The sequence below is a fragment of the Pteronotus mesoamericanus genome, unplaced genomic scaffold (genome assembly GCF_021234165.1).
Source record: "Pteronotus mesoamericanus isolate MK-2021 breed Mesoamerican mustached bat unplaced genomic scaffold, CSHL_Meso_final contig_263, whole genome shotgun sequence".
Classification (NCBI taxonomy): domain Eukaryota; kingdom Metazoa; phylum Chordata; class Mammalia; order Chiroptera; family Mormoopidae; genus Pteronotus; species Pteronotus mesoamericanus.
This window is the reverse complement of record NW_026555112.1, coordinates 8189953-8216350: the sequence shown is the minus strand read 5'-3', so window position 1 is coordinate 8216350 and position 26398 is coordinate 8189953. Positions and strand designations below refer to the sequence as shown.

General features: G+C 36.1%; 1 protein-coding gene across 1 annotated transcript; it reads left to right on the top strand.

Moving 5' to 3' along the window:
* The first annotated feature begins 16533 nt into the window (after positions 1–16533).
* On the top strand, positions 16534–24977 carry SPIC (Spi-C transcription factor). Its single transcript, XM_054574469.1, has 6 exons — positions 16534–16586; positions 18024–18049; positions 18630–18723; positions 19417–19529; positions 21296–21404; positions 24550–24977. Exons 2-6 carry the CDS (start codon positions 18047–18049, stop codon positions 24975–24977), a joined length of 747 nt encoding a protein of 248 aa, XP_054430444.1. The 5' UTR covers positions 16534–16586; positions 18024–18046.
* Positions 24978–26398: the final 1421 nt, after the last annotated feature.

Genomic DNA, 26398 nt, shown 5'->3' with positions numbered 1-26398 from the left:
CAGGAACCAATATGTATTTTCTCTTATCTTTATTTTTAGGACAGCTACCCTGAGCTATTTAGACAAAAAAGCAGCATAATCATCTGAAACTTGTTTTCAAATGACTCACAATAAATAATCTGTACAAATAGAGGGGGAAGGGGGCAGGGGAAAGTGGTGGGGGGAAGGCGGAGACAAATGTATTTGAAAAAATAAATTAATTAATTTTCAAAATAAATAAATAAATAAATAATATGTATAAATAAAAAATAGAGAATGTTGACCCTTAAAAGGTGACTAGGTATTCTGTCACCAAAAAGGATTTATTTGAGAAAAAGGAAAGATTGTAATCCAGCATGCAGATGTGATGAGCCATGTGCAAGTTTTGTCCAAACAAAGATGGAGGAAGAATGTATAGAGGAGAGAAGGAAGTTAAGAGGACAGGCTGTTACAACCATAGAGCTCTGTTGTAACCATAGAGTTCTTCCCATAGGGCTCCTGTGATCACATAAGGTCTGAGAGCTTTTCCCATAGTCCCTCCCAATTCCTATCTGTGGTAGGGACTCCGTCATAAATTTTAACAAGACAGAGATAAACAAATAGAGCAAACCTGTAACAATTGTAGAAACTGTACTATTTCTGCAACTCTTTAAAGTTTGAAATTATCTAAAAGTAGAAAATTTTTCCCCTGAACAGTGTGGCTTGGTTGGTTGGGTGTCATCCCACAAAGTGAAAGGTCGCTGATTCAGTTCCCAGACAGGGCACGTGCCTGGGTTGCGGGTTCAGTCCCCAATCAGGATGTGTGCAAGAGGCAACCAATGTGTGTTTCTCTCACACATTGATGTTTCTGTCCCTCTCTTTCTCCCTCCTTTCCCCTCTCTCTAAAAATAAATAAACATCATTAAAAGATAGAAAGTTTTTTAAAAATAAGCATTTATTGGTGACTTGGTTGGTGTCAGACACTTCTGAGGGCAGAAGAAAATAAGTTTTTGGCAAAGATGTGTACAGAATGCTATAAATATAATTCACTATTGATTGAAGTGACTGGCAGAATCCAAGCTGTGATAGCCTTTCTTCACTAAAGGCCTTTGATTCACCAGGCGTGGTTTTCAAAGGAGGATAATGGTTTCTCTCTCCTTGGAGGTTCTGAACAAGGCAAAATAATGAAGTTTCTGAGTAGGGTGGTTAGAAAGGGCCACAGATTTCCTTATGACCATTAGAACTATGGTAATATAAAAACTGAGAAGAAATGAAAATCTCCTTAGAAAGAAAAGGCATTCTAGCAGCAGAAATTCAAGGCTCTGGAGGAGTGGTTGGGAATCAGAAAAAAACGCCCCTTCCCTTCCACTCCATTTTCCCTCAGAGCATTAGTGCCCTAAGTCCGTCACTCAACAAAGACCCAGATGCTGGTGGCTTCCCATCCTTCCTGAAGGTGTGGGGACATTTAAACTGCCTGATAAAATCCATTAAAACAAGTAAACAAACTCAATGTTTCCAAAGTTCCTATTCACCAAGGTCACAAGACTTTTTGAATCACCAAAAAGAGCTTCACAGAAGACAATAGAGTAGGAGAGAGAAACTGTGTTTTAAAAAGACATAATACATTATAAATCAGAATATTGCGAAAGCAGAGATTGGCTGTGGAAAAACCAAATCACTCTATACAGGGAGAAATATTAACCGAAGCATCAACATATTTTCCACTCCCCATGGATTTGTTTTATCCAAACAGCCGCCATCATTTTTGACAAAGGATGAAAAACTGACATTAAAATTTCTCTTCGTTAGGCATATGCTTCTAATACAAAAAATACAGAATAAGTAATTTAATATGAACAAGTTGCTCAGAACAATGCCAGGCACATAGTCCATTCTCAGTTACTGATAGCTTACTTTTTAAAAAAATAACAATGTTAGCTGAGAAGAGCTGAGATTGACTCCCACTGAAACCAAAGTTGTCTGGGAACCAGTAAGGGCCAATTGCAAAGTTGTCCTAGAGGCCTGGAACTTCATCCAAAGCAAGAGAGATTTTGCCCAGGAGAGGCACAGACTTGGGACTCTGGCAGTTCCAGGTTCAAATCAACCTAATTAGAGACATCCTGAATATTTTGTTTCTCAAGTCTGCCCCTTCCGATGTTTCTGCAGTCCAAGATCCTCAGACACGAAACAAATAGCTGGCTATTTTTATTTTTGCCCAGGGGAGAATAATGGTGAAGAATGCTAACTCCAGAAGGACAGCATCTGGGTTTGGTCCTACCATTTCCCGGATGCATGACCTTGGCAGCCTGGGCGTCTGGATATCCTTCATTGCATAATGGAGCTAATGATCGTATTAAACTGGGGTGGGGTTGTTGGGTGGAATAAATGAGCTAACAAATGGAAAGTACTCTATTTAGAAGAGCATCCATCTAGTACTTTGTAGGTATCGTAATCCCCCTTATCTGTGGTTTCACTTTCTGCAGTTTCAGTTACCCTCGGGCAACCATGGTCCAAAAATACTAAATGGAAAATCCCAGAAATAAACAATTAATAAATTTTAAGTTACATGCTGTTCTGAGTAGTGTGATGAAATCGTAAGCTGTCTCAGTCCCTTCCCGAGTGTGAACCAGCCCTTTTTCCCCAGTGTATACACACACTGTATATGCGCCCCTCCTGTCAATCACTAAATTAACCATCTAAAAATTACCGGAATGGCCGGAGTGGTAACACAGTGTTTCTGTTCAAGTAATCCTTATTTTACTTAATAATGGCCCCAGCCCTGGCTGGGGCTCAATTGGTTGGAGTGTTGTCTCATAACCAAAAGGCCATGGGTTTGATTCCTGGTCAGGGCACACACCTAGGTTGTCGGTTTGGTCCCCAGTCGGGCTGTGAACGATCTGGGTCCAGGTGCATACGAGAGGCAACACATTGATGCTTCTCTCATACTTTGACGTTTTTCTCTCTCCCTTCCTCTCTCTCTAAAAACAATGAAAAAATGTCCTTGGATGAGGATTAAAAAAATGAAAAATGGCTCCGCTATGTCTGGTGTGGCTCAGTGGATTGAGTGCCAGCCTGCGAACAGAGAGGTTGCTGGTTGATTTCTGGTCAGGGCACATGCCTGGGTTGTGGGCCAGATTCCCGGTTTGGGGTATGTGCGAGGCAGCCGATGCATGTTTCCCTCACAAATTGATACTTTTTCTCCCTCCCTAAAAATAAATGAAATCTTAATTAAAAAATGGCCCCAAATAGTGATGCTGGCAATTTGTATATGCTGAAGCAAAGTTATAAAGTGCTTCCTTTAAGTGAAAATTTGAGTACAATACAATAAGATATTTTGAGATGGTGAGATTACATTCACATAACTTATTATATTATTATAATCATTCTATTTTATTGCTAGTTGTTGGTAATCTCTCACTGTGCTTCATTTAAAAATTATCATTGGAGTGTACAGAAATAAAACAATATATACAGTCATGCATCTCATATGACCATTCGGTCAATGGTGGACCACATACCGTATATTGATATGATGGTAATCCCTTAAGATTGTAATGGAATTAGAAAATTCCTATTACCTGGTGACACAGTATACAAAATTTCTCAAGGACACATTTCTCAGAACATATCCTCTGATTATAAAGAGCAGGACTGTGTAGGGTTCAGTGCTATCCAAGGTTTCAGGAACCCACCGGAAGTCTTGGAATGCACCCCCTACGGATAAGGGTGGGGACGACTGCAACCAACAAATGCTAGCACTGTTATAGCTACGTTATTTCTGTGGCGACCAATTCCCTCCGTTTGCCCAGGTCTTGTTTAACTTTTCAGTTTTAAAACTGAAGTCTTACATCTGAGGAAACCCTTTGACCAATGCAGGTACATCAGACTAGTTTTGTCAATTCACTTTGGAAACACTCGTACAAAAATTATGTTCTATATTAGCAGGATCTGTTGATTTGAGACGATTCTGAAGAGCATGTTTCAAAGCTTTCTTTCCAATGTCCTGGCTCTTACTGATTCATTCTAGCCCTCACCCCATATCTATGTATAAGTTCCGAAAACTGTTTTCTCATGGCTATTGCTCATACGCAACTACACAGGCCGTTTCTTCATTTACCTCCTTTTTAGACTATCAGGGCCTGAAGGGCAGGAGCCTTGCCCTGATTTTGCATGTGCTCATTCAATGCTTGTGGTTTAAACTGAATTTTGCTTTCCCGGTTCGGAATGGGAGGGTCAAGATTAGTTTGCCTCTGCATAGTATTTCCATAAAGGTGAGGCTTTTCCCCCAAGCAGATAATGCTATACGACCTTGGGCAAGTTACTTATCCACTCTGTGTCATGTAATAATGTTAGTGATATCATTGTGTTGTTATTGATAGTAGACTTAGGAAAAATTGAATTTGGAAAATGGCGGAGCTGGGATTTTAACTCAACAAATCTGTATCCAGCTTTAGGAGTATGAGCTCTTAGCCATTTTTCTTAATTTCTTAAATCAAGAAAGAGAAAGACCAAATATATCAAGAGGAAATCTGGGTAGAAATATAATATGTAAATACGTTTGCCTCAAAGAATGAGTACGGACACAAAAGCAAGGTCAATGACTTACAGATTCAACTTTAGTTCTAGATTTATTGCACTCACTTTCTAAAGATCTTCACCTTTTCTTAAGTGTAAGAAAAATGGAGAAGGTACCATTTCTTTATTTTCTGTTGAAGGGAAGCAAAAATTCAATCTAGAGACCTGTTTTCCTCTCCTACCCACCCCTTCGAAACTTTTCTTTCTATCCTAATTTTTCAATATCCTGGGTATATACTTATTTTCACTCTGAGTTATGTGTCTTTAATATTTGTTTTCCTTTATGGCTTTTATAACTAACTTGAATAACATGTGTCTCCAAGTGAACAAATATCATTGAATCTTTTTCAGAAAGCAACACAGTACTCAATGATAAAGTTTCTGAGAAATTGGAGAGGTAAAAAAAAGTTTCAACACATTAGTTTAAAACAAAACAAAAGAAAAGAAAAACAGCAATGAAAAACCAACTTTTAATTGCACCATCTGCACACTTCCAGTATCAGTTTCTTTTTTACAAGTGTTCTTAGTATAGAGAAATTTTCCTATTTGTGTTATCTCGGTTAAGTTGTATTTTTCAAATAATTTGCCCATTTCATCTAATTTTTTTTATTATGAGCATAAAGTTGTCCATCACATTTCCTGATATTATTGGTTTTCAAAATCATCTTCATTGAAGTTAATTTACATACAGTAAAATTCACCAATTTGAAGTTCACGATGAGTTTTGACAAATGTATAGTTACATAATCATGACCACACTCACAATATAGAACATTTCCATCACCCCATAAAAGTTTCCTTGTTGTTCCTTTGCAGCCAGTCTCTTTACCCAGTCCCTGACCTTCCACAACTATTGATCTGGTTTCCGACACTACAGTTTTGCCTGTTCTAGAATTTCATATATTGAATCACATAGTGTGTTGTTGGTAGTGTCTGGATTCTTTCATTTAGCATAAAGCTTTCAGATGCATCCAGATTGAATGGGTGTGTATCAATAGTTTGCTCCTATTTCTCCTGAGTAAAATTCCATTGGGCAATAACTGACTATAGCTCAATTTGTTTTTTCTTTCACAAGTTGACAGAAATTTGACTTACTTCCAATTTGAGGCTATTATGAGTAAAGCTGCTATGATCATTTTTATACAAGTCTTCGTGTGGACATGTTTTCATATCTCTTGGGCAAATATCTAGGACTGGAATGGCTGAGTCATATAGTAGGTGCATGTTCAACTTTATAAGAAAAGCACAATTTTCCAAATGGTTATACCATTTTACATTCCCACCAGCAATGTATGAGGGTTCCAATGGCCTCACATCTTTGCTAGCTTTTGGTAATTACCAATCTGTTTAATTGTAATCATTCTAGTAAGTGTGAGGCTGAAGCTCATTGTGATTTTTAACTTGCATTTCCCCAATGACAAATGATGTTAAGCATCTTTTCATGTGTTCATCAATGAAGGGTTCACATATTTGGTTCCCCTTTTAAAACTTGTTCTGCAGAAACAAACTCATAGATACAAAGAACAAACTGATGATTGCCAGATGGGAAGGAGGTTGGGAGAATAGATGAAAGAGGTGAAAGGATTAAGAAATACAATTTGGAAGTTACAAATTAGTCACAGGGATGTAAAGTACAGCATAGGGAATATAGTCAAAAATATCATAGCTATGTATAGTCCCAGGTGGATACTATCCTTATGAGGGAGGAATCACTTCATAAGTTATGTAAATGACCAATCGCTATGCTGTACACCTGAAACTAATATAATATTGAATGTCAACAGTAATTTAAAAATTTATTTTTAAATTAAAAATAAATAAATGACGAATAAAAATTTTTGAATAATAAACTTGGGTTTTAGTCTTATTGAGTTTCAGAGGTTTTTTTTTTAAACATTCTGGCTACAAGTCTTTCATCAGAGATAAGGGGTGTGTGTGTGTGTGTGTGTGTGTGTGTGTGTGTGTGTATTCCCCCCCCACCCCAGCTATGGCTTGGCTTTTAATATTTTCACAAGTCTATTGAAGAGCAAAGGTTGAAATTTTCATGAAGTTTAATGTATTAATTCCTATTCTTTTAGGTACTATGTCCTATTTTTGAAATCTTTGCCTAACACAGGGCATAAAAATTTTCTATTCTGCTTTAATATTAGTTTTATAGTTTTACTTCTTTAAGTCTTGAATAATTTAGAATTAAATTTTATGTATGTAATGAGGTGGGTCAGGGTTTTTTTTTTTAACCTGTATATCAAATTATTCTAGCTACATTTTACCTCCCCCTCCCCCCAAAAGTCAGCCTGACATATGTAAGTCTATTGTTGGACTCTATTCTGTTCCATTAATTTGTATGGCTATCCTTACCCCAATATCACACTACAATATTGTTTATTGCAGCTTTATAGTAAATGTTCAATATTGTTATTTTTTTTCTTTTAGAAAAATTGTTTGACTATTTTAGATTATTTGGACTTTCATAAAATTTTATAATGAGCTTGTTGATTTCTCTAAGTCATGTGCTGACATTTTGATTGGCATTGTCTAGAATCTATAATTAAGTTTGAGAGAATTTGACATCTTAACAACTACGAGTCTTCTAACTCATGAACATTGTGTAACTTTCCACTTATTCCGGTCCTTTTTAATTTCTCTTAACAATGTTTTTAGTGTTCAGGTTTTACACATATTTATCCTTAAGAATTTTATGTCTCTAGTTGTCTAATTGTCTTTAAATGATACTGTTTTAAATTTCTTTAATTGTTATTTATTGATTTTAGAGAGAGAGCAGAAGGGGAAGAGAGAGACATCAATCTGGTGTTCCACTTATTTATGCACTCATTGGTTGCTCCCTGTGCCCTGACTGGGATTGAACCTGCAACCTTGGTATATTGAGATGATGCTCTAACCAACTGAGCTACCCTGCCAGGGCCTGTTTTTACATTTCAATGTCCAGTTGTTTGTTGCATATATATATAAAAATACAATTTTTTTGGTACATTAATCTCATATTCTGCAAACTTGCTAAATTCAGTTATTAGTACTGGCAGCTTTTTTTGTGGATTTCTTGGAATTGTTTACATGGCTAATCATATCATCTTCAAATTAAGAAAATTTTACTTATTTCTTTCCAGTCTCTATGCTTTTTATTTCCTTTGCTTGCTTTATTACACTGGGTAGGACCTCCAATACAACATTAGCTAGAACACAGATGAGAAAACAAATCAATGGGTAAACTATTACCCAAATTTCTATATTACAATATTGACCAGCGATTTCCAAAGGTTAAGTTCTTGCCCTGTACTCATGCTTTTAAGGTTTAAGTTTTCTAACTCATTTTTAGTTCTATGACTCTCAGGCTTTTTCTGCTAGGTTTTTTTTTAACTTTTGTCAACTTAACTTGCCTTTTTAAAATAGCTAAGCTCTTCTGGAATCTGAACAAATAGACTTGGGGCGAGAGGTAATTCTATTAAAAATATAAGTTTCAAAGGCTACACCCAGACAGTTTTAAAATGCAGACTGAAGATTTTGATTTTCTTTTGTTTTTTGAAAATATAAGATGGTTTATTTATTGTATTGAGACTGTGTGTTAATAGAATATTCTTACAATACCTTTTTTCACAGTATCTTTTATTCCTGATTGTGAAAAATCAAAGGAGGAAATTATATTTAAACACATTATATGATAAAATGCCAGCCTAAAATTTTAAAATAGATTTAATATTTTTAAAACTAAGTAATACATATGATTTAAAAATTCAAAGAGTAAAAAAGGATACAATGAAAGTGAGTCTCACATTTCTGGTACTCAGTCCTCAGTTCTCCCCAGAGACACTCATTTTTAGCAATTTATTATGTGCCCTTCCAGGCCATTCTATGCATATATAAGTACATATAATATTTAATATATTCCTTTAAATAAAAATTATATTATCCTACATACATTAGCACAGTGCTAGTTTTATAATATGTCTTAGAGAGATCCATATTGATATAAAAAGAATGCCTCATTGTAATAGCTACATTCCATTCCATTGAAGAATATTGAACAGAGACCATACATCTGTTAGTTAGTCCTTTACAAAAAAATAAATTTCTGAGTTCTGAGTTAAATATTAAGAACAAAACTTATTAAAAGCCTCCAAGGAACTAGATTGAGAAATTAAAAGTATACTTATAAATAACTCCTGGGCCAAAGAAGAAATTATGGTGAAAAATTGATAAATAATTAGAACAGAATAATAGTGAAAGCACTCTACGTCAATACTTGTGAGTTAGAGCAGAAGTGACGCTTTTAGCCTTATCTGCTCATATTAGTTAAAATAAACAAAAACACAAGAAATCAAATATTAATGCAATATATCCCAAATAAGATATTAGAAAAGGGATACAAAAAGAATAAAAGAAAAAGGATAACAATGGTGAAAATGAATAGAAGAAGCAAACAAAATAAAGAAGCCAATTAAAAAAAATCAACAAAGTTGTCTTGTTCTGTTTTATAAAAATAGAAAAGCATGAATGAATGCATTGAGTTCTTATTCTTGGTACTGCATTCTTTCAGTTCTAGAGTTTTTATTTGGTTTTCCTTTAAACTTGTCATGCCTCCAACCTCTGCCATTAAAAAAATAATAATAATTTTCAGTTTTGTGCAGAGATTTTTAATCTTTTGTCTTCTCAGACAATGTAAATATAATTACTTTAAAGTCTGTATTTGACAACCCCAATGTCAGAAGTCCTGTGGCTATTTGTATTGACTGTTCTTACTACTGGTTCTCTTTCAAACTGCCTAATCTTCTCTGTGCCTGATGGTTTTTTAATGTCTGGTGAGCATTGTATTCAAAACATTGTAGAAATAATTTGTTGTCATCTTCTACTTAAAACTGCCTACAGGCATAAGCAACAGGGATTGCCTTAATCCAATTTCAGGTATTGAAATAATAGATAAAAAACTGGGTTGAAGTTCCTAGAAGGGTGGGTCTACTTAGAGTTCCGCTATAATCTTACTGTGAAGGCCTACAGGCTCTCAACCCAAAGCTAGAGTGGGATCCTGGGTGTCTCTCCGACCCAGAGCAAGCCACACAGAATGTTTAATAGCATCAGAAGGGATGGAAAAAAAATGGGCATCCTGAGCAGGCTCCTAAATTGGTGCCTACTGAAATTGATATGCTTGAAATCAACTCTATGTTTAAAGAATTTAGAAATGAGTTCTGGCTACGGGAAAGGTAAAATAAAGAACACTTTCATCATAGCCACCAAGTAACCAATATAATAAACCTGTAATTAACTGCGATTCTACCTCTTAAGAAAGCTCTTGGCTCCTTGACCTGGTAATTTACTGGCTACTCCATCTGCCTTAATTGTCCTTTCACAGATGTTACATATCAATCATTCACTTCCTCACCTCCTTCAAGTCTTTACGTAAATGCTACCATCTTAATATGCCATGGCCTGATGACCCTATTTAAAAGGGGAACCTCTCTGATTCCTGCTTCTTGTTACCATGCTCAGCTCTTTTTTTTCATAAGCCACTTGTCTTGTCTTCTACTATGGTATAATTCACTTATTCATCGTACCCGTGCTTTGTCTGCATTGCTTGTTGATGTATCCTCACACCTACACCAGCATCTATTTGGTGTTCAGGAGATGTTTGATAAATGAATGAATGGAGGTAGCCTGGGCGTCTTACGGATACAAGATAGAGTCTCTCCGAGACCTCACCTCCCACCTCTGCACTACAGCTTATTGAACATTTTGTTGTTTCTGTTATTCCAGCCACTTACAGCCGTGTCCTCAAGAGGAATTTGAGTAAATATATTTCCCCTACCTTCGTACGCTCCTGGCGATATTTTAGATTTAGATATTGTAGATTATAGTTCCTAGACCTGCCTGACCCACCCTCAAAGAGTACTCAGGCTCTGCATTTCATTAGTAGGAACGTCTCCTCAAAGATGCCTGGAGTCTCCTACGTCATAGACTACCCCGCCCTGCATCCATCTCACAATAGCGATGATTTTGCCCAGAAGCAGATTACCTCTCCTAGATATCTGGGTAGTTCTAGAACAAGCTTCTTTCCTGGTTTCCTTAAGTAGCAGTCCTCCTTTTTGAATGACTGATTCTCCTTTTCAATATTCCTTCTTGCCCATCTCTTTCAGGAGACGCTGAAGCTGGTTTTATTCTCCTTGCTGTTTAAACCAATGGGAACAATATTTTCTTTTCCTTTTCCAAGTTCCCAACGGAGTGTCACACTGGACCTAAGCGGATGGTGATCCTTTGAAACTCACAAATACACAGGCATATTAGCATCCGGTATCTCAAATCTGACAACTGCATCTTTAACTTCCTCTTCCACAGAACCCGTGGGAATTCACACCATGAACGCGAAAGAAAAATAACTGAGCTCTTTGGTTTCTCATCAAACAAAATAAGAGAGCTTAGATGACTTAACCAAATATATTTAAAATGAGCTGGGTCTGCATTTATATTTTTCCAAGTGGCATCCCAAGAAACATGAACGTAGAAAGTCCATATGTTATCTGATGGCAAAATTATTCCCGTAAGAGTATAAAGCTTCAAACAAGAAATAGTACTTGAAATTGATTGGAGGCTGAGATGACGGGGACAGAACTAGTTTTCTAAACTTTTGTACTTTTTATTACTCTCATACTTCTTCATTACTGTCATAAATTTACACAGGTGGTATTTAAATTATGCTAGAGTTTTAATAGAACAAAAAATGTAATTTTACAACACTGATGAGTGTTTTCTCTGTTCAAGACAAAGTTGTTTCCTTAGGGTTTACTTTTTTGGAACCTACCTTTGTTACATAACCTTGTATATATCCTTGTTCTCTTTGTGGCAGTTTATAATTTTTAGTATGCTAATTGAAGCACATATAAGGATATGCATGTTTTCATTTTAATAAAACAAATACTCATGAACCCATCTACTGGTCCAAAAACTAAACATTTAAAATAAATTACTTGCTACTCTCCAGAACTTCTCCCCGCTTTCGCATTCCCAGGAGTAGCCACCGCCCTAAACTTTCGGTTTATGTTAAGAAAGACAATGAAAGAAATAAATGAAATGAAGGAAATAAAAGCTGTTTAAAATATATTCAGTTGTTTGTTTTTGAACTCTTTAAAAAATTGTTATATTTTAAGTGGTTTCCTGGGCTTTACTTTTTTCACTGAACATTGTTTTTTCCATGTCCTTGCATTTAGCTATTTTTCCATTTTCATTCTTCTACATTATTCCATTATGTAGACATATTATAATTTATTTATTCATTCTTTTGTCAGGGTGTATATATGTAGATGAATGCATATATTTATCTATCTACCTTTGTGAGTGTATGTAAGGGTGGTTTTTTACTAGCCCTGTATTACAGGAGTTTCCTCCATTGGTATGAGCACTAGCAAGAGCTATTTAAGTAATTACAGTAAGCCCATGGAGAATATTTGCACAACCTAGTTATTGGGAAGAGGCACCAGTGACAGCAAAGGAAGATCTGGGTTTGAGTCCTGGCTCTGCTGCTTACCAGTAGCCTGCAGGTCCCAGCTGTGGTAAAATAGCAGCAGTGTGGTTATAAGGGTTACCACAGCGCATATTTACTAGTCCTTCTTTTGTACTATCTCAATAAAACTTCTCAAGAGCCCTTTGTCATAAGTCAATTATCGATTATCAAATTCTTATTCTCTTTTGCAGTCTCATTCCATAGATAAGTAAGCAAAGTCAGTTGAATGGTTAAAAGTCTGGTTGGAGTCAGATAGAACTGGTTTGAAAAGCTTCACTTTGAGTGACCTTGAGTTAGTCGCTTAAACTCATTGAGCCTCTATTTCTTTGTCTTTGAAATTATTCAATAATAAAATAGGACTTAACAATTATTGAACGTTTATTATATGCCAGGTCTATCCAAAGTACATTACATAGATTCACTCAGATTTTCACAACAGCCCTAGGTTGAAAAAAATCATTATCCACATTTTGCAGAAAAGAAACTGAGAGGTTGTCCAAATTCACACAGGTCTGGATCCACAATATCACCTCAGAGATAATAACACCATTTCACAGAACTATTGTGAAGGTTAAATAATCTATTATGATAACATATATAAAGGTAAATATATGACAAGATTAGCACAAAGGATAAGATAGGGTATAAAAAAATTATACTGAATATACTGATTAGGGTCTTACATTATATATGAAATGATATAACCATAACCAAGGGTAGACAGTGATAAATTCAGGATGAATATTGTAACCCGTGGAGCAACCACTAAAAATAAATTGCAGAAGTATATCACATCATAACATGTCATCACATTATAAAAAGCTAATGGAGGAAATAAAATAATAAAAATAGTTTAATGCAAAAGAAAGCAGAAAATGAAGAACAAATGAACAGGAAAGAAAAATAAATAAATAATAAACAGTAAGATGGTAGACTTAAACCCAACCATAGCAGCAGTTACTAAATTGGACTAAACAATAAAAAGGCAGACATTGTCAAACTGGATTTAAAAAGCAATGCCCAATTATATGCTGCTTAAAGAGACATTCTTTAAATATAAAGACACATTGTGGACACATTGTGGACACATTGAAAGTAAAAAGATAAGAATCCTGGTGTGGTTGATGTCAGAAATTTTATAATAATAAAAGGTTCAATTCATCAGGAGTACATAATAATTCTAAGCAAGTATACATCTAATAACAGAGCTTCAAAATACTTGAAGCAAAAATTGGCAGAACTAAAGGGAGAAATAAGCAAATTCACAATTACAGTTGGGTATTACTCTTTGTAATCTCTAATCTTCTGTAGCCTTCATAGCTGATAGAACATGAAGACGAAAAAATCAATGAGGATATGAAAAATGTAAACAATATTATCAACTGAGTGGATCTGACATTTATTTGGCACTGCATACAATATTTGCAAAATATACCTTCTTTTAACTGCAAATGGAACATTCATGAAGAGAGGTCCTACGCTGGATCACAAAACAAATCTCAATAAAATTTTAAAAAATACTCAAATACAAGTAATTATTAAAATGAGGGTGCAGATTCACAATTTGTTTTATAATCTATGGTTCTATGAATTTTCCTACCCTGACGTGAGAAATTTTTTAGCACTTTCTCAGTCTAGCAATATTATTTGCTTATTCAGAGATCTTACTAAGATTAAGAGATTTTACTAAGATTAAGACCCAATTCTATAATCCCCTAAGAAAATGGATTATTTAAATAAAAATTGCAAAGTAATAAGAGCTTGAATTTAGTCTCCCTTTTACTGGGTTCTCAAGTTCTCTATTCTCAGAAAATGCAGCCTTCCACCTGAGCTTGGCACCCTATGATTTAGACACCAGCACATCTGTTGCTTAAGACTTTCTAAAATAATCTCAGTTGCTACTGAGGACAATGAACTTCTGCAAAAGAGAATCTGTCAGTCAGGAAGGGATCCTTTCTTTAGAGCCCTTATTACTCAGCTCACTTCTTGATTGAGGGAAATATTGGTGTTGACCCCCCAGAAAGGTGCTCTGTGTGGGTGGGTGTTGCGGACAAATATCTCAAGAGGTAGTCCTTAATACCTTAAATAAGAAAGCTTTGAAAATACACTATAGCAGGAGCTCCTCAACTGGGGTCTATGGGCTTCACTGGGAAGGTTTGTCTGGAAATGTGTACCGATGGCATTTTCTTGGGGAGAAAACTCATAGTTTTCATCAGATTCTTAAGGAATAGGAGCCTTGACCTGTTCTAACATGCTAAAAGGCCAATGCATCATTTTTCAAGTTGCATGAAGTATTTTTCCCCTTTTGCCCTACGAAGACCCCAAAACTGCTTTTGTTTTCTCATCTGTAATGCAGAATCATCATTATCAACATATTCATGGGCTTCACTAACGAAGTTCTAACAGCAAAACTGGCTTCCACACAACTCTTTTTCAGGATTCATTTATTAACATCTTGCAGAAGAAAAGTCTAGAGATACCAGCTGGGGAAAATGCCAATTAAGAAAGTTTACTTGTTTTTCCATTCATTTCAAATATGTATCAAGCTTGTCCTACAAGAATCTGCTGGGTGCTATGGAGACTGTCACCGAGACTGAGAACCCTGATCTAACGGAACCTAACCTGCAGGCACAGGGCTCAGCAAGACGGCTGAGAGCACGAAGACAGTTTGGTCCAAATCTGGACCCAGCCCAGCCATCTCTCACTAGCCACTGGCCTTAGGAAAAATCTTAAAATGTCTTTGAGCTTCATTTTAGATTTCTCCCACTCTGAAGTGGGGCTTGAAATTCTTTTTTTCCGTTGTCTTTTGGCTTGATGTGTGGGTTGAGTTGGATCCCCTCTTCTTCCTCTCTAACTTTGCCTACTAGCCCACAGGGTCATTTTGTTTCAGTCCTCCCCTACTCCTCTCTGCACCCCTCCCCCCTTTTCCTGTGCCTTGAAGAAACCAAACTCGTTTCCACTAAGGCTCTCTGTACTTGTTGCTTCCTTTGTCAGGAGGTGTTTCTCTGGATCTTTGCATCTCTGCTTTGCCTTTTCTTACGTTTTTTACACTTGGATTTCAGCTCACACACGTTCCTGCAAATAGGAATTTGTGTGACTATTTGCCAGGACCACAGACTCTCTCTCCATCACCTTTCTTTACGTGTTTTCTCAGCACTTAAGATTATCTCATAGTTCTCTAGTTTGTTTGTTTTTAAATTGTTTCTCCTGATTAGAACTTGCATAGGGCTGTTAAAACTGGACACAAGACTGTGCTCAGTAATACATGTTTGTTGAATAAATGAACCAAATAAAAACTTGGCCCCAAAAGGGCGTAGATTTGTCAATGACGTAGATTAAAAACTCATCAACAATAATGATTATAGACAACATCTACATTTCAGAAGAGGGGATGCTTGTTTATATTTGCATAACAAATCAGGTCACTAGAGTAGTTGGTCTAGAACAATAGTCCCGTATCAACGTATCAACGGTGACTTCAGATTCGAACAATGCAAAACAGAAAATCTCTCCCCCACCCACAAGGTTTACAAAAAATTCTAAGGTGGTTTTCCCCCTGGCTAAATGTGACATCTATTAAAATGGCTGAAGGAGCCGGTTAGTTAAGGGCGGTGCGCACTCGCGGAGAAGGTTATTTCCACCTGGTTCACGTGGATGCTAGGTTGGACTCTGATGAACAGGTAAGGTGGAATGGGTAAACGGGCAGGCAGATGGACTGAGAAGGAGGCATTGCAGGTGGAGGGAGCACCCCACAGTTCCCATCAAAGCCACCAAGAACCATCTCAAATAAACCTTCAAGCTAAAGAAGAGAACTGGACCCACTCTGCAAACGTAGAAGCTCCGAGCGTTTACCGCTAGATCACCCAGAACCCTCTCCGAACCATTTTGGAGGATCTACTGGATCCAAGTGTGAGGAGAAGGCCATATCATGGATCCCATTTCCCCCTCTTATTTCTTTTACTATACATTTTTTATTTTGAGTGTACCATTTCCGCCTCTTAAAAGAATGATGGTCAATAAAACTAAGACTGGAATGAAGAGCTTTGAATGCCAGGGAAGAGGCGTCTGCCTTTGGGATCACTAAGTTAGGCGATATAAGTAAAGAAGTTTAAAGAGACCAATTTGGAAAGCTCAGAATGAAGGCTATTAATAGTCCAAACAAGAAGGCAATGTAAGGTCCAGAATCAGGGGAGAAGTAATAGGAATATACAAAAGGATGGACAAGCATTGTTTTCTAATGGGGCTCTGCGGACCTGCGAGTCTGCAACTTACACTGGGTGGGGGTTTCATGGGGTTTGTTCTAATGCTTTTGGCCCATAGGATACAAACTATTCTGCATCTCTTCAAAATAATAGCCCTTGGTGCCTACTGGCCGTGTCATGAAATAGACATTATGAAGGCACTGTATCTTTTAAAAAAAATCCCCTTTTGTAGCACTTCCTTAAAAACAGCTATTTAATGCAACTTTGCCAGTGAGTTCTTGACAGTTCTGTCTTAACGAGTCTGATATTAATGAAACATCTCTGTAAAGGGTTGAAGTGTCTTCCTGGTAAGTGTTCAGCTTATACTTTTCAAAATACCTTGTAAAAGTTGTTATTAATTTTCTCCTCCAGTCTAATGAGTGGTTTTCATTGACTGCCTGTTCTGATACAAGAAATATTAAGCAGTTGAGTGATCAATACGTTTTCAGTTTTTTTCTTCCCTTTGAGCTTGCTACTTTTAAGAGTTGTGATAGTTTCGTGGGGTATTTTAGTCATAAGAGTAGCTTCATTTAAATATTTAATTCGAAGAACAACACTCATGTATTTGCTTTGGCGCTAATGAGTCAAGGCATATTTAATAAAAAGTGATTAACATGGCTTTTTAAAAATATGTTTTCCCCAGCTTTATTGAGGTATAATTGATATATAATATTGTATAAGTTTAAGGTATAATATTGTGTATGATGATTTAACATAAGCATATATTAGGAAATTATTGCCACAATAAGATCAGTCAACACGTCCATCACCTCACATAGTTACCTTTTTTATGGCTTTTCTTTTCATATTCTCTTTTAACTGACATGATATAGTGATTTCAAAGAGCTGAATGCAATTTAGATGATTGACAAAATGATATATCATGGATACGTATAATGATAGCGTTAGATCATGTCACCTCATTGCATTACACAGTGTTAAATATTAGAGTTAGCTCATTGTGCTTGCAGAATAAAAGTAAGAACTTGTATAAACAGTTTTTTGATGTGCTAAATGATAAACAATGTAACAATGTTAGATTTCACAGATTCACCAAATGCTCTTTCTTGTTATGTGGATTTATTTGTGTGTGCGTAGTTTTTTAGAGAGTAGAGTTAAAAAATTTTTAATGTGGGTCTGTGTGATTATTGTTTATTTAAAACAAAATCTGAATTATTTACAGAGATAAGAAAGTAGATAATATAAAATTATAGACCAGGGTTCTTAACTCAGGATTTTAGAAAGTCCATGGATGTGTCTCAAAGAGCGTATTTTATTTCTAATGTACATCTACATTTCATGAGAGAAAAACATGCCTCTCACCCAATTCTCTGAAAGCTATGTAACATCAGAAATGTTTGTTTGTTTTTTTTAAATGACTGCTATAAACAAACAGCTACGCTGAGGTAAAAAGGATTTTGATTTTCACAATTTTGAAATACTTTTAAAAAATTTGAAATACTTAAATATATTCTTGAGTCATTTCCATATTCTCATAAGTCAAGCATTTTAGGTAATTAACTCTATGTAGCTTTTTAAATTTATGAAGTTTTGTAATGATAGAAAAGCAAAAAACGAGTTTGTAGAAAATTTTGTAGAAAATTTGTACTCATCAAATAGGATTCAGATAGTACTTTTGGTATATATAAGACATTTTTAGAAAATATTCTGAATAAGATCTTTTAATTCAGAGGCAAATTAAATAGAGACACTGATTTTGTTTTTTAAATATTAATCTTTTTCAGAATCATCAATTTATTAATGAAGTATGGTAAGTTGTCATTTAAATTTTCTTATCATCCTCTATTTTGTAAATAAAATATATGGATTAGGTAAATTACAGTATTAAATGCTTTGCAAAGCAGTCCTAAGTCTTAGAGACATGCTTTTGAAATTAAGAGCATTTCATTTTTAAGTAATGATTCAGATTCTGTCTGATTAAAGATAATTCCTTGACCCCCTTTTCCAAATTGGTCTCCAGCTATACAACTCCTTGCTAAAAGTTTATGAGAATGTTAAGTACTACACTGTAGAAGGAATACTGGTCTCTAAATACTATATTAGAAAACCATACGTCTCCACTGGCATCAGTTTTGTCTTGAAAAACTGTTTTGACAACAGTTTTTGTTGTCAAAACTGTTGGAGCACTACTGGCATCTAGTGAGTGGTCAGAAGCCAGGGATGCTGCTAATGCTAAATACTCTACAATGCTCAGGACAGCCCCCCACAAGGCGAACTTAACCAATCTAAAATGTCAGGAATGCCATGGCAGAGCAACTCTCCTTTATATCAGAAAAATTACATTCAATTGGTAATTCCACAACTCCAGAATTCTGCCGTTGTTCTAACAGGCTTGTGTTGAACAAGATAAGCTGGGTCAAGCATTTGAAGATGCTTTTGAGGTACTGAGGCAACATTCAACTGGCGATCTTCAGTACTCCCCAGGTAAAATATCAGTCCCTTCTTCTGCTGCTACATAAAATGGCTCGTTGGTATCATACATATGTACAATAAGAATACTGATCAGAACAGAGAAGACCATTTTTACCCAATGTACCTAGAATTCTAACAAAGGCAAAATGGATGCAGTTACCTAGCCTAAATAAATCTAAAGTCTGACATAAAATGCAAGGAACATAGAGAATGATATTTTATACAAGAATACTAAGACATATAATTATTTGCTATTAAGCATATCTGGTTGGCATTTATTTAGTTAATAGATAGATAATTTTTATTATTCAGGAAGGGCTTTTCAATGATTCTAATTTGTCTTAAAGATCTTCTACCCATCCACTTGGAGAAGTAAATATTCCCCTCTGCTCATTATCCTTTAGAGGCTAGAAAAGATGCAGATATTTTGACAATCGAGTTTACACAGGGTATTGCAGGAAGTTCCAAAATAAAAGAAATTATGGGCTCTTGACCTGCAAGGAACATGTACTCTTATAGAAGGAATGGAATACGTAAAAGAGTAACTGTAATACCAGCATAATGCAATAAACATCATAGGGAAATGCAAAGTGATAAAAGAATAATGGTGGGAACAATTGCATATATAAGCATACACACACACACACACAGACACACACAAATGGAAAATTTAACTTTTTCCATTTCTTTCTGTTTTTAAATTAGATTACAAAAACTACTTGACCTTCATCAACCACTGTTCCCATGCCAGAGGAAATTCCAGCTGCTACGGCATGCTGCCTCCAGAAGAACCTGTCTATAACTGGAGAACAGTAATAGTGAGTACCAGGAGCCTAGCTCTCAGTGACAGGCAAACTTCCTATTCGCGCCGGCCTTCCACTTGGCACTTGGCGTATGCTAGCTGAAACCCAGCTTACAGACAGCGCTGACTGGGAAAATACTTACTCATGGCCACCATTCGTGGTGTGAATTTGAACGTCAAGTGGGTGATGATTAGCAATGCAGTGAAGAAGGAAACCGCCCTTTGTCATTGCTCTTCTCCCAGCTGCAGACTAATTTGAATGACTTCTAAAGAAGAGGCCTTTTTTTTTTTTTTTTTTTTTTTTTTTTTTTTGTCCCAACTAGTGTAGCTCTGTGGGTTGTGCATCGTCCTGCAATCTAAAGTGTTGCTTGCTCAATTCCCTCTCAAGGCATGTCCCTGGGTTTCGGGTTCGCCCAGACAGGACGCCTAGGAGAGGCAACCGATTGATGTTTTTCTGTCTCTCTCTTTCTCCCTACCTTACCCTCTCTAAAAATAAATAAATAAAGTCTTTTTTTTTAAAAAAGGAGGGTTTTTAAAAGTTCTTTTTCTTTTCTTTCTTTCTTTCTTTCTTTTTTTTGTTAGAGGGCTTTTATTCTTTTAGGGTGAGTCTAAAAGTTCTAATATCACTGCTTCTCTTTAGCCCATCTGGAAAATTGCAAAAAAAAGTTATGATAGTTCCCTAAAAGCCAAAGGGCAAAGGCCCAGACATCTCCTGCACTGACTTTGCCTACAATTTTATGTTAGATTGCACTATTCATCACCCCTCAAGCTCAGATCTAGCTACATGTAGTGGACCAATAATTTACATTTTAGTAGGCTCCTGTAAAACACCCTATCTCTCCATCCATGTGTTCTTTTACATTGCTTTCTTAATATATCTATTTTATTAAAGCAGCCTTAATGTGGTGGGATATAAATAGGAACTAATTTTAATTTTCCTTCAGTCATTACCTGCAACCATGCTATGTAAAAAGTTATTCTTCTGACTCTGTAAATTGTTCTGTCAAGGCCTTTCCACGAGACAGTTCTTTGAAGAGGGTGTTTTGGGTACCAGCTCCTGCTCTTCTGCCTCCACTTAGGGTTGCCAGGTAAAATACAGGACGTCCAATGTTTCTCTTTGCTAAATCTGGCAACCCTGCTTCCACTTCGATTCCCACACCCTGGCATACATCACCACACTGCCTCTTGCTGTTGGGAACTCCGTGCCTGCTGGGCAGCCCTCTTGCATGGGGTGCGGTAAGATGGCTCAAGTCCAGCCCCTTCCATGGTGTGTAATTAACCCACAGAGATGCACACGTCCTTGTCATATGTAATGGTGGAAACTCAGACTGCTTCCTGCTGTCTCCTTTCTTGGCTCTGGTCTCCCTCGGCTGCCATCTTTCATCTCTAATCTCCTCTGACCTGATCGAGCACCCAAAGCAGGAATGGAAGCCCATCTTCCTTTCTTGCTGACACCTCAATTTCTATTAATGATTCTTTCAGATTTTTTTTTTTTTTCCATTCGGAATTATTAGGGGGAAGGAGGGAAGCCATCCCTGTCCTTTCTCATAGGGGAGGAAAATAGGGACTTCCTCACAAACCCAAAGACTACCCTCCCTCCCTTGGTCCTCTCCATGAATGTTTGTTCTGTCCTGGGAGATAAGGGGCTGCAGTTGAGGGTAGTGTTTTTTAGAATTTGGGAGATGTTTAGCACTCTTTTTTGCTCCCAGCCTTTGACTGTAGCCACTAATTAGGGGCCACGTGGAAAGTCCCACTTAACACCCTGCTGCATTGTTTGTATAGAACAGTGCTGCGGACCTCTATTTTGAAGGAAACATTCATCAATCTCTGCAGAACATCCCTGAAAATCAGCTGGTACAACCTCCTGTTCTCCAGCAAAAGGGAGGAAAAGGTATGTGGAGCCATCACTCCTTGTATAGGTAAAAGAACCAGGTCTCCCTCAAAGCAGCCTTAAGGGGATTTCATATATAAGTTTGGAATTGTATTTGCAAAATATTCTCTAATCACCGTTGAGCATCATTTAACTCAGACAGACTGAACCACTCTAAGCCATTCATCTTGGGTGAGCCTTCCTATTACTTCATAGAGATATTATGAAGCTGCAAAGCATCCGCTTAACTCAAATAAATAAACAGTGTTTATATATTATATTTTATTATAGAAGGAGGAACTTATTCACAAGTTATTTTAACAGTCTTACTCCAATTGTGAAACCTTTGGGATAGAAATCATCTTCTTTATTAAATTTTCTGCAAAAAAAAGGTCCATAATAATTCGATGTTTTATAAATTTGAAATCTTGATTTTGTTAGTTAAGATGATGGTGATCTCACCTAACAGTTGGGTCAAAGTAGCCTCTGATGGCTAAGATGTGAGCCACACATTCATACACATTACTGAAGGGATTGTAAACTATTCCAAAATTTAATAAGGCAATTTGACAACACCTCTCAAAATTCTATCAAAATTTTAAGTGTTTCCTATGTTTTGACTTTTAGGGAATATGTAACTCAGTGGTTGATTGTGAGTTCTGGGTTAATTGTGTGAACCTGGGCAAATCACTTACCCTTCTGTGCCACAGCTTCCTTATTCAAAAGACAAATAATATTAATTGTACAGACATTGTGAGATTGCTGTGAAAATTAAATGAGAAAACCCATGTAAAGCACTATGCTCATAGCCTGGCACTGTGGATGATTTCTTAAAATACCATAAATGTGTGTGTGTGTGTCTGTGTGTGTGTGAATATACATATATATTATATATATGTATTTTTGTGATGAGTGAATGAATGTTTGTGAGAGTAAAAAAATGGCAAATCACCTACCATATTTGTTGGTGTATATAAGATGCATCTCAATTTTACAATGTAATTTTTTAAATGATACTTGATCATAGTTACTTAAAGTTATTTTAACTGAATTTTTTTTGAAAGCTAGTTTTGTTCCTAGAAAATAATATACTGTATCCTACAATTATAAAATTCTAAATATGCAGTGATGTTCTAAATTAGGGAAGAATAATGTATAAAAAATGACACAAAACATAAATTTGCATCATGGAATATTAGTATTAAATACCTAACTGGTAGTAATTTAATAGAAGGAGAATAACACCTCTACCTCTGTTTAGCTTGTCATCCCCCCTCTTTTTTTTAAATAACTAACTCAATCCAGGGTGTGAAGATTTTATCTTTTCATTGATTTTTTTGTTGTGGAGCTTTGCTGTTAGGAGACATATCATTCACAATTTTCTGTTTAGAGCTTTATCTTCCACCTTAAATAGGGATACATTTGAAACAATAAAATAATAATTTGGGAATTCATTACTGGGAGAAAAATTACATGCATGAAGTAGAATATATACAGCTGTTCAAAGGCACGAAGGTGTACCTTATTTCCCTGTATTGACAGAGGGAAAACTCTAAAATACATTTACTATTTTTGTTTTCATCTTTTTTAATTCCACAATTCAAAAGTAATAATACTCACATTTTTTTTAAAAGTGGAAGTGTTCCTTCTCTTCTCCCATGCTTTGTCTCAGAAGTAACTATTGTCAATAGTTTGGTTATTTCCTCTACCTATAGTTAATCTCTGTATTGTCCTATGATTTAATTTATGATATATCATTTATTTTAAAAAGTGCAAAATAGTATACCATTTATAATTTTTGCTATGCATATGTTTACATGTACAAAATATATGAAACACTTTCTAGAACTGTAGGTTAGATTAGAACTTTTATTTTCACTTTATGCTTTTGTTTTAATCATTTACTATGAGCATATAATGCTTTTATCTTTTAAAATTTAAACATTTTTTTAAAAAGCTGACAATCCATTATAATTGACTTGACCACTGGATGACAGGCAGCGAGTTTGTTTAAGGTTGTGACTTTAATTCATGATGTGTTTTTGGTAAGTCCCTTTCATTTCTCAATTCATAAACTCAAGATAATTTAACGCAAAAGATAATCTTTGTCAAAACCTTTGAGGTTTTTGGATGAATGATGACTGATGCAAGACTGTTACTCCCCAAAGACTATTTAAAGAAGTTTGGGAATCCACTATGCTACTTTCTCAAGAGGAAAATGGAATTTGGCCATGGATTTTTTTAGCTCCTGACAAATCTGGTGAGGCATGGCACTTAGAGGCCAATTCAGAAGTCACAGCATGGTCTGTCACCTCCGCTCTGTTCAGCTAAAGAAATCCAGTCAAGAAAACAAACAAAAAACCACAGCAAATCTTCCCAAAGTTCCCTGCCTAGTTATTCTGAATATAAAAGACTGTGTTCCTAAAGAGATAAAAACTTTGGCAGTAGCATTTTTATGTAATAGCAATGAAAAATATCACAATGCCTATGGTCATCGTCATTGCTCATAAACAATGTCGAAATGTCATGAAGATATTTTGGCATTTTCCACTCCAGTTTTTTCTATATTTTATTTTTTAAGAGTTCACATTTTTACCTAAGTCTTTGTTATTGATTTCACTTGGATTTGCATAGTCTTGGGCATTTTACAAAATGGACTCATACTCTTTACTTCATCTGATCTAACTCATTTGAATAAAGACCTTCAAATGACTTAGCTTTCTGAAAATGGCTTTTTAGGGTTCTCCTTAAAACCACTAAACTTTGCTGTCCATTTAGTTCAGTTTTGCTGGTTTGTAAAAAGTTTAACATATGACATAAAACTACTAATTAAGATTTAACTGCTAAGAAAGACCACATGACAAATGGGAGACTCAGGTAAAGAGACTCCTGGCTCCCCTTTTTCACTGAAGGATGGTACAAAGTTTTTGACAACTTCTCCGACAGAGAAAGGTCCAGTTGAAACGTCAGTAGATCAAATAGACCCTTGACTTTTGAGTCCCCAGAAAGAAGGCCATAAATGCAAGCGTAAGGGGGTGAGTAGGAGGAAAACCATTCCCAGTGCAGCTTTTCAAGCTGGAGTCACTCAACAGACCTTTCCTGAGGATGTTCCTGTTTGCAACGAGTGGAGTATGACATTGTTTCTCCTCCATTTTTTTTTTTTTAGGCAGGAAGAAGCTCCGACTGTTCGAATACCTTCATGAATCCCTTTGTAATCCCGAGATGGCATCTTGTATCCAGTGGGTAGATAAAACCAAAGGCATCTTTCAGTTTGTATCAAAAAACAAAGAAAAACTTGCCCAACTTTGGGGAAAAAGAAAAGGCAACCGGAAGACCATGACTTACCAGAAAATGGCCAGAGCACTGAGGAATTACGGAAGAACTGGGGAAATCACCAAAATCCGGAGAAAACTAACTTACCAATTCAATGAGGCCATTCTTCAAAGACTCTCTCCATCTTATCTCTTGGAAAAAGAGATCTTCTACTCACAGTATGTCCAACCTGATCAAGCATATCTAAGTTTAAGTAATTGGAATGCAAATTGTAATTATACATATGCCAATTATCATGAGCTAAGTTACCCCGATTGCTAAATATAGTCTTACATATTATGATTTCCAACATCAGAAATCCCTGAACATGCAATACAGATGATGCATTATAGAATTGTACACTTGAAATTTATATAATTTTATTAACGGATGTCACCAGAATAAATTCAATAAAAATAAAATTAAATTAAAAAGAAATGCTTACACATTTCAGGATTTTTCTCTTAAAGCAAGTGCTAAAGAGAAAAAACTTTACTGTTGCTATTTTTTTTTTATTACATAGCATATAATCTATAGTGACTTGGTGAGATATTCTGCCAGTGAACCATGTTAAAATGATCAAGTCCCATTTGAATGTATAGGCTAAATGTCCTTGCTCTTACTCCAATAGGGAGACTTTGATGAATATATTCATTTAAACATTATTTTCCTGTCATACCAAACAACAAAAAAATTACTAACAGATATCTGATGACCTTAACGACAAACACTGATTGCAATGATAATGTTTAATTCATGCTAAAATACTTAAAATGGCTTCTAATCTTCAGTGGCTGTTCTAAACTTGTATTTTCTCTGCACTCAGACCTCATGGTCTGTAACCCTCTGGTGCCAAAGAAAAGGTCTCAGGAAAATGCCACTTAACTTAAAGAAAGCTTATATCTCCCACAAATTACTTCCTTGCATTTCTCTATTTCTTAGGGTAGACCCTGAAGTTAACGTTTCTTGCTCTCCTGCCACTCAGCCACAGGGAGGTGCTCTTGCCCTGTTAGCTAACTAGCCCAACTTTGGAACATGATCTTTTTCCCTTGAACTAGCCCAGCAGAGACCAAGCTGGAATAGTTGAAAGAAAGAAAAAAGACTTCGATAAATGATAGAAACTAGCAAATAATAAACCCAGAGAGAAACCAGAATTTAGTCAGTCTGGCTTGAAAGCTATGTTTTCATCTCCACATTCTATGAGGAACTGTGGGAAGAAATACTTTTTTTCTTCCTGCTTGGCAGGTCATGCATGTGCCACAGAGCTTCCTAGACAACATGGTCATTTTCAGCCAGGTCAAGAGCCCCCTGAAGCCTGCCCTATTCAGTTTGTAGCATTCCCACTCCTTTTTCTTTGTGTCTTCCTGGTACCCTTCCTTCCCCAGGAACTCTTACAAAAGAATATGTGTGGGTTATAAAACAAAAATTAATGAATGAACAAACTCATAGGCTCTCAGAAGGTAAGGAGGTAGGGAGAGGGCAGAGGGTTAAGGGCGTCAAATATATGGTGACAGAAGGAAGCTAGACTTTGAGTGAGGAGCACACAATTGAGTATACAGATGTATTATAACATTGTACACCTGAAATTTATATAATTGTGATTAACTAATGTTCCTTCAATAAATTTAGTAGAAATTAAAAGAAATATGGCAGCTCCAATGTGACTAAATGGAAGCTAACTTGATCTTGGCCATCTCCACATG

Bases quoted from the DNA above. Each gene is read 5' to 3' on its own strand.
- SPIC (XM_054574469.1), top strand. The intron at 19,530-21,295 runs GTGAGTACCAGG...TTGTTTGTATAG, and splicing joins ATAACTGGAGAACAGTAATA to AACAGTGCTGCGGACCTCTA. The intron at 21,405-24,549 runs GTATGTGGAGCC...TTTTTTTTTTAG, and splicing joins CCAGCAAAAGGGAGGAAAAG to GCAGGAAGAAGCTCCGACTG.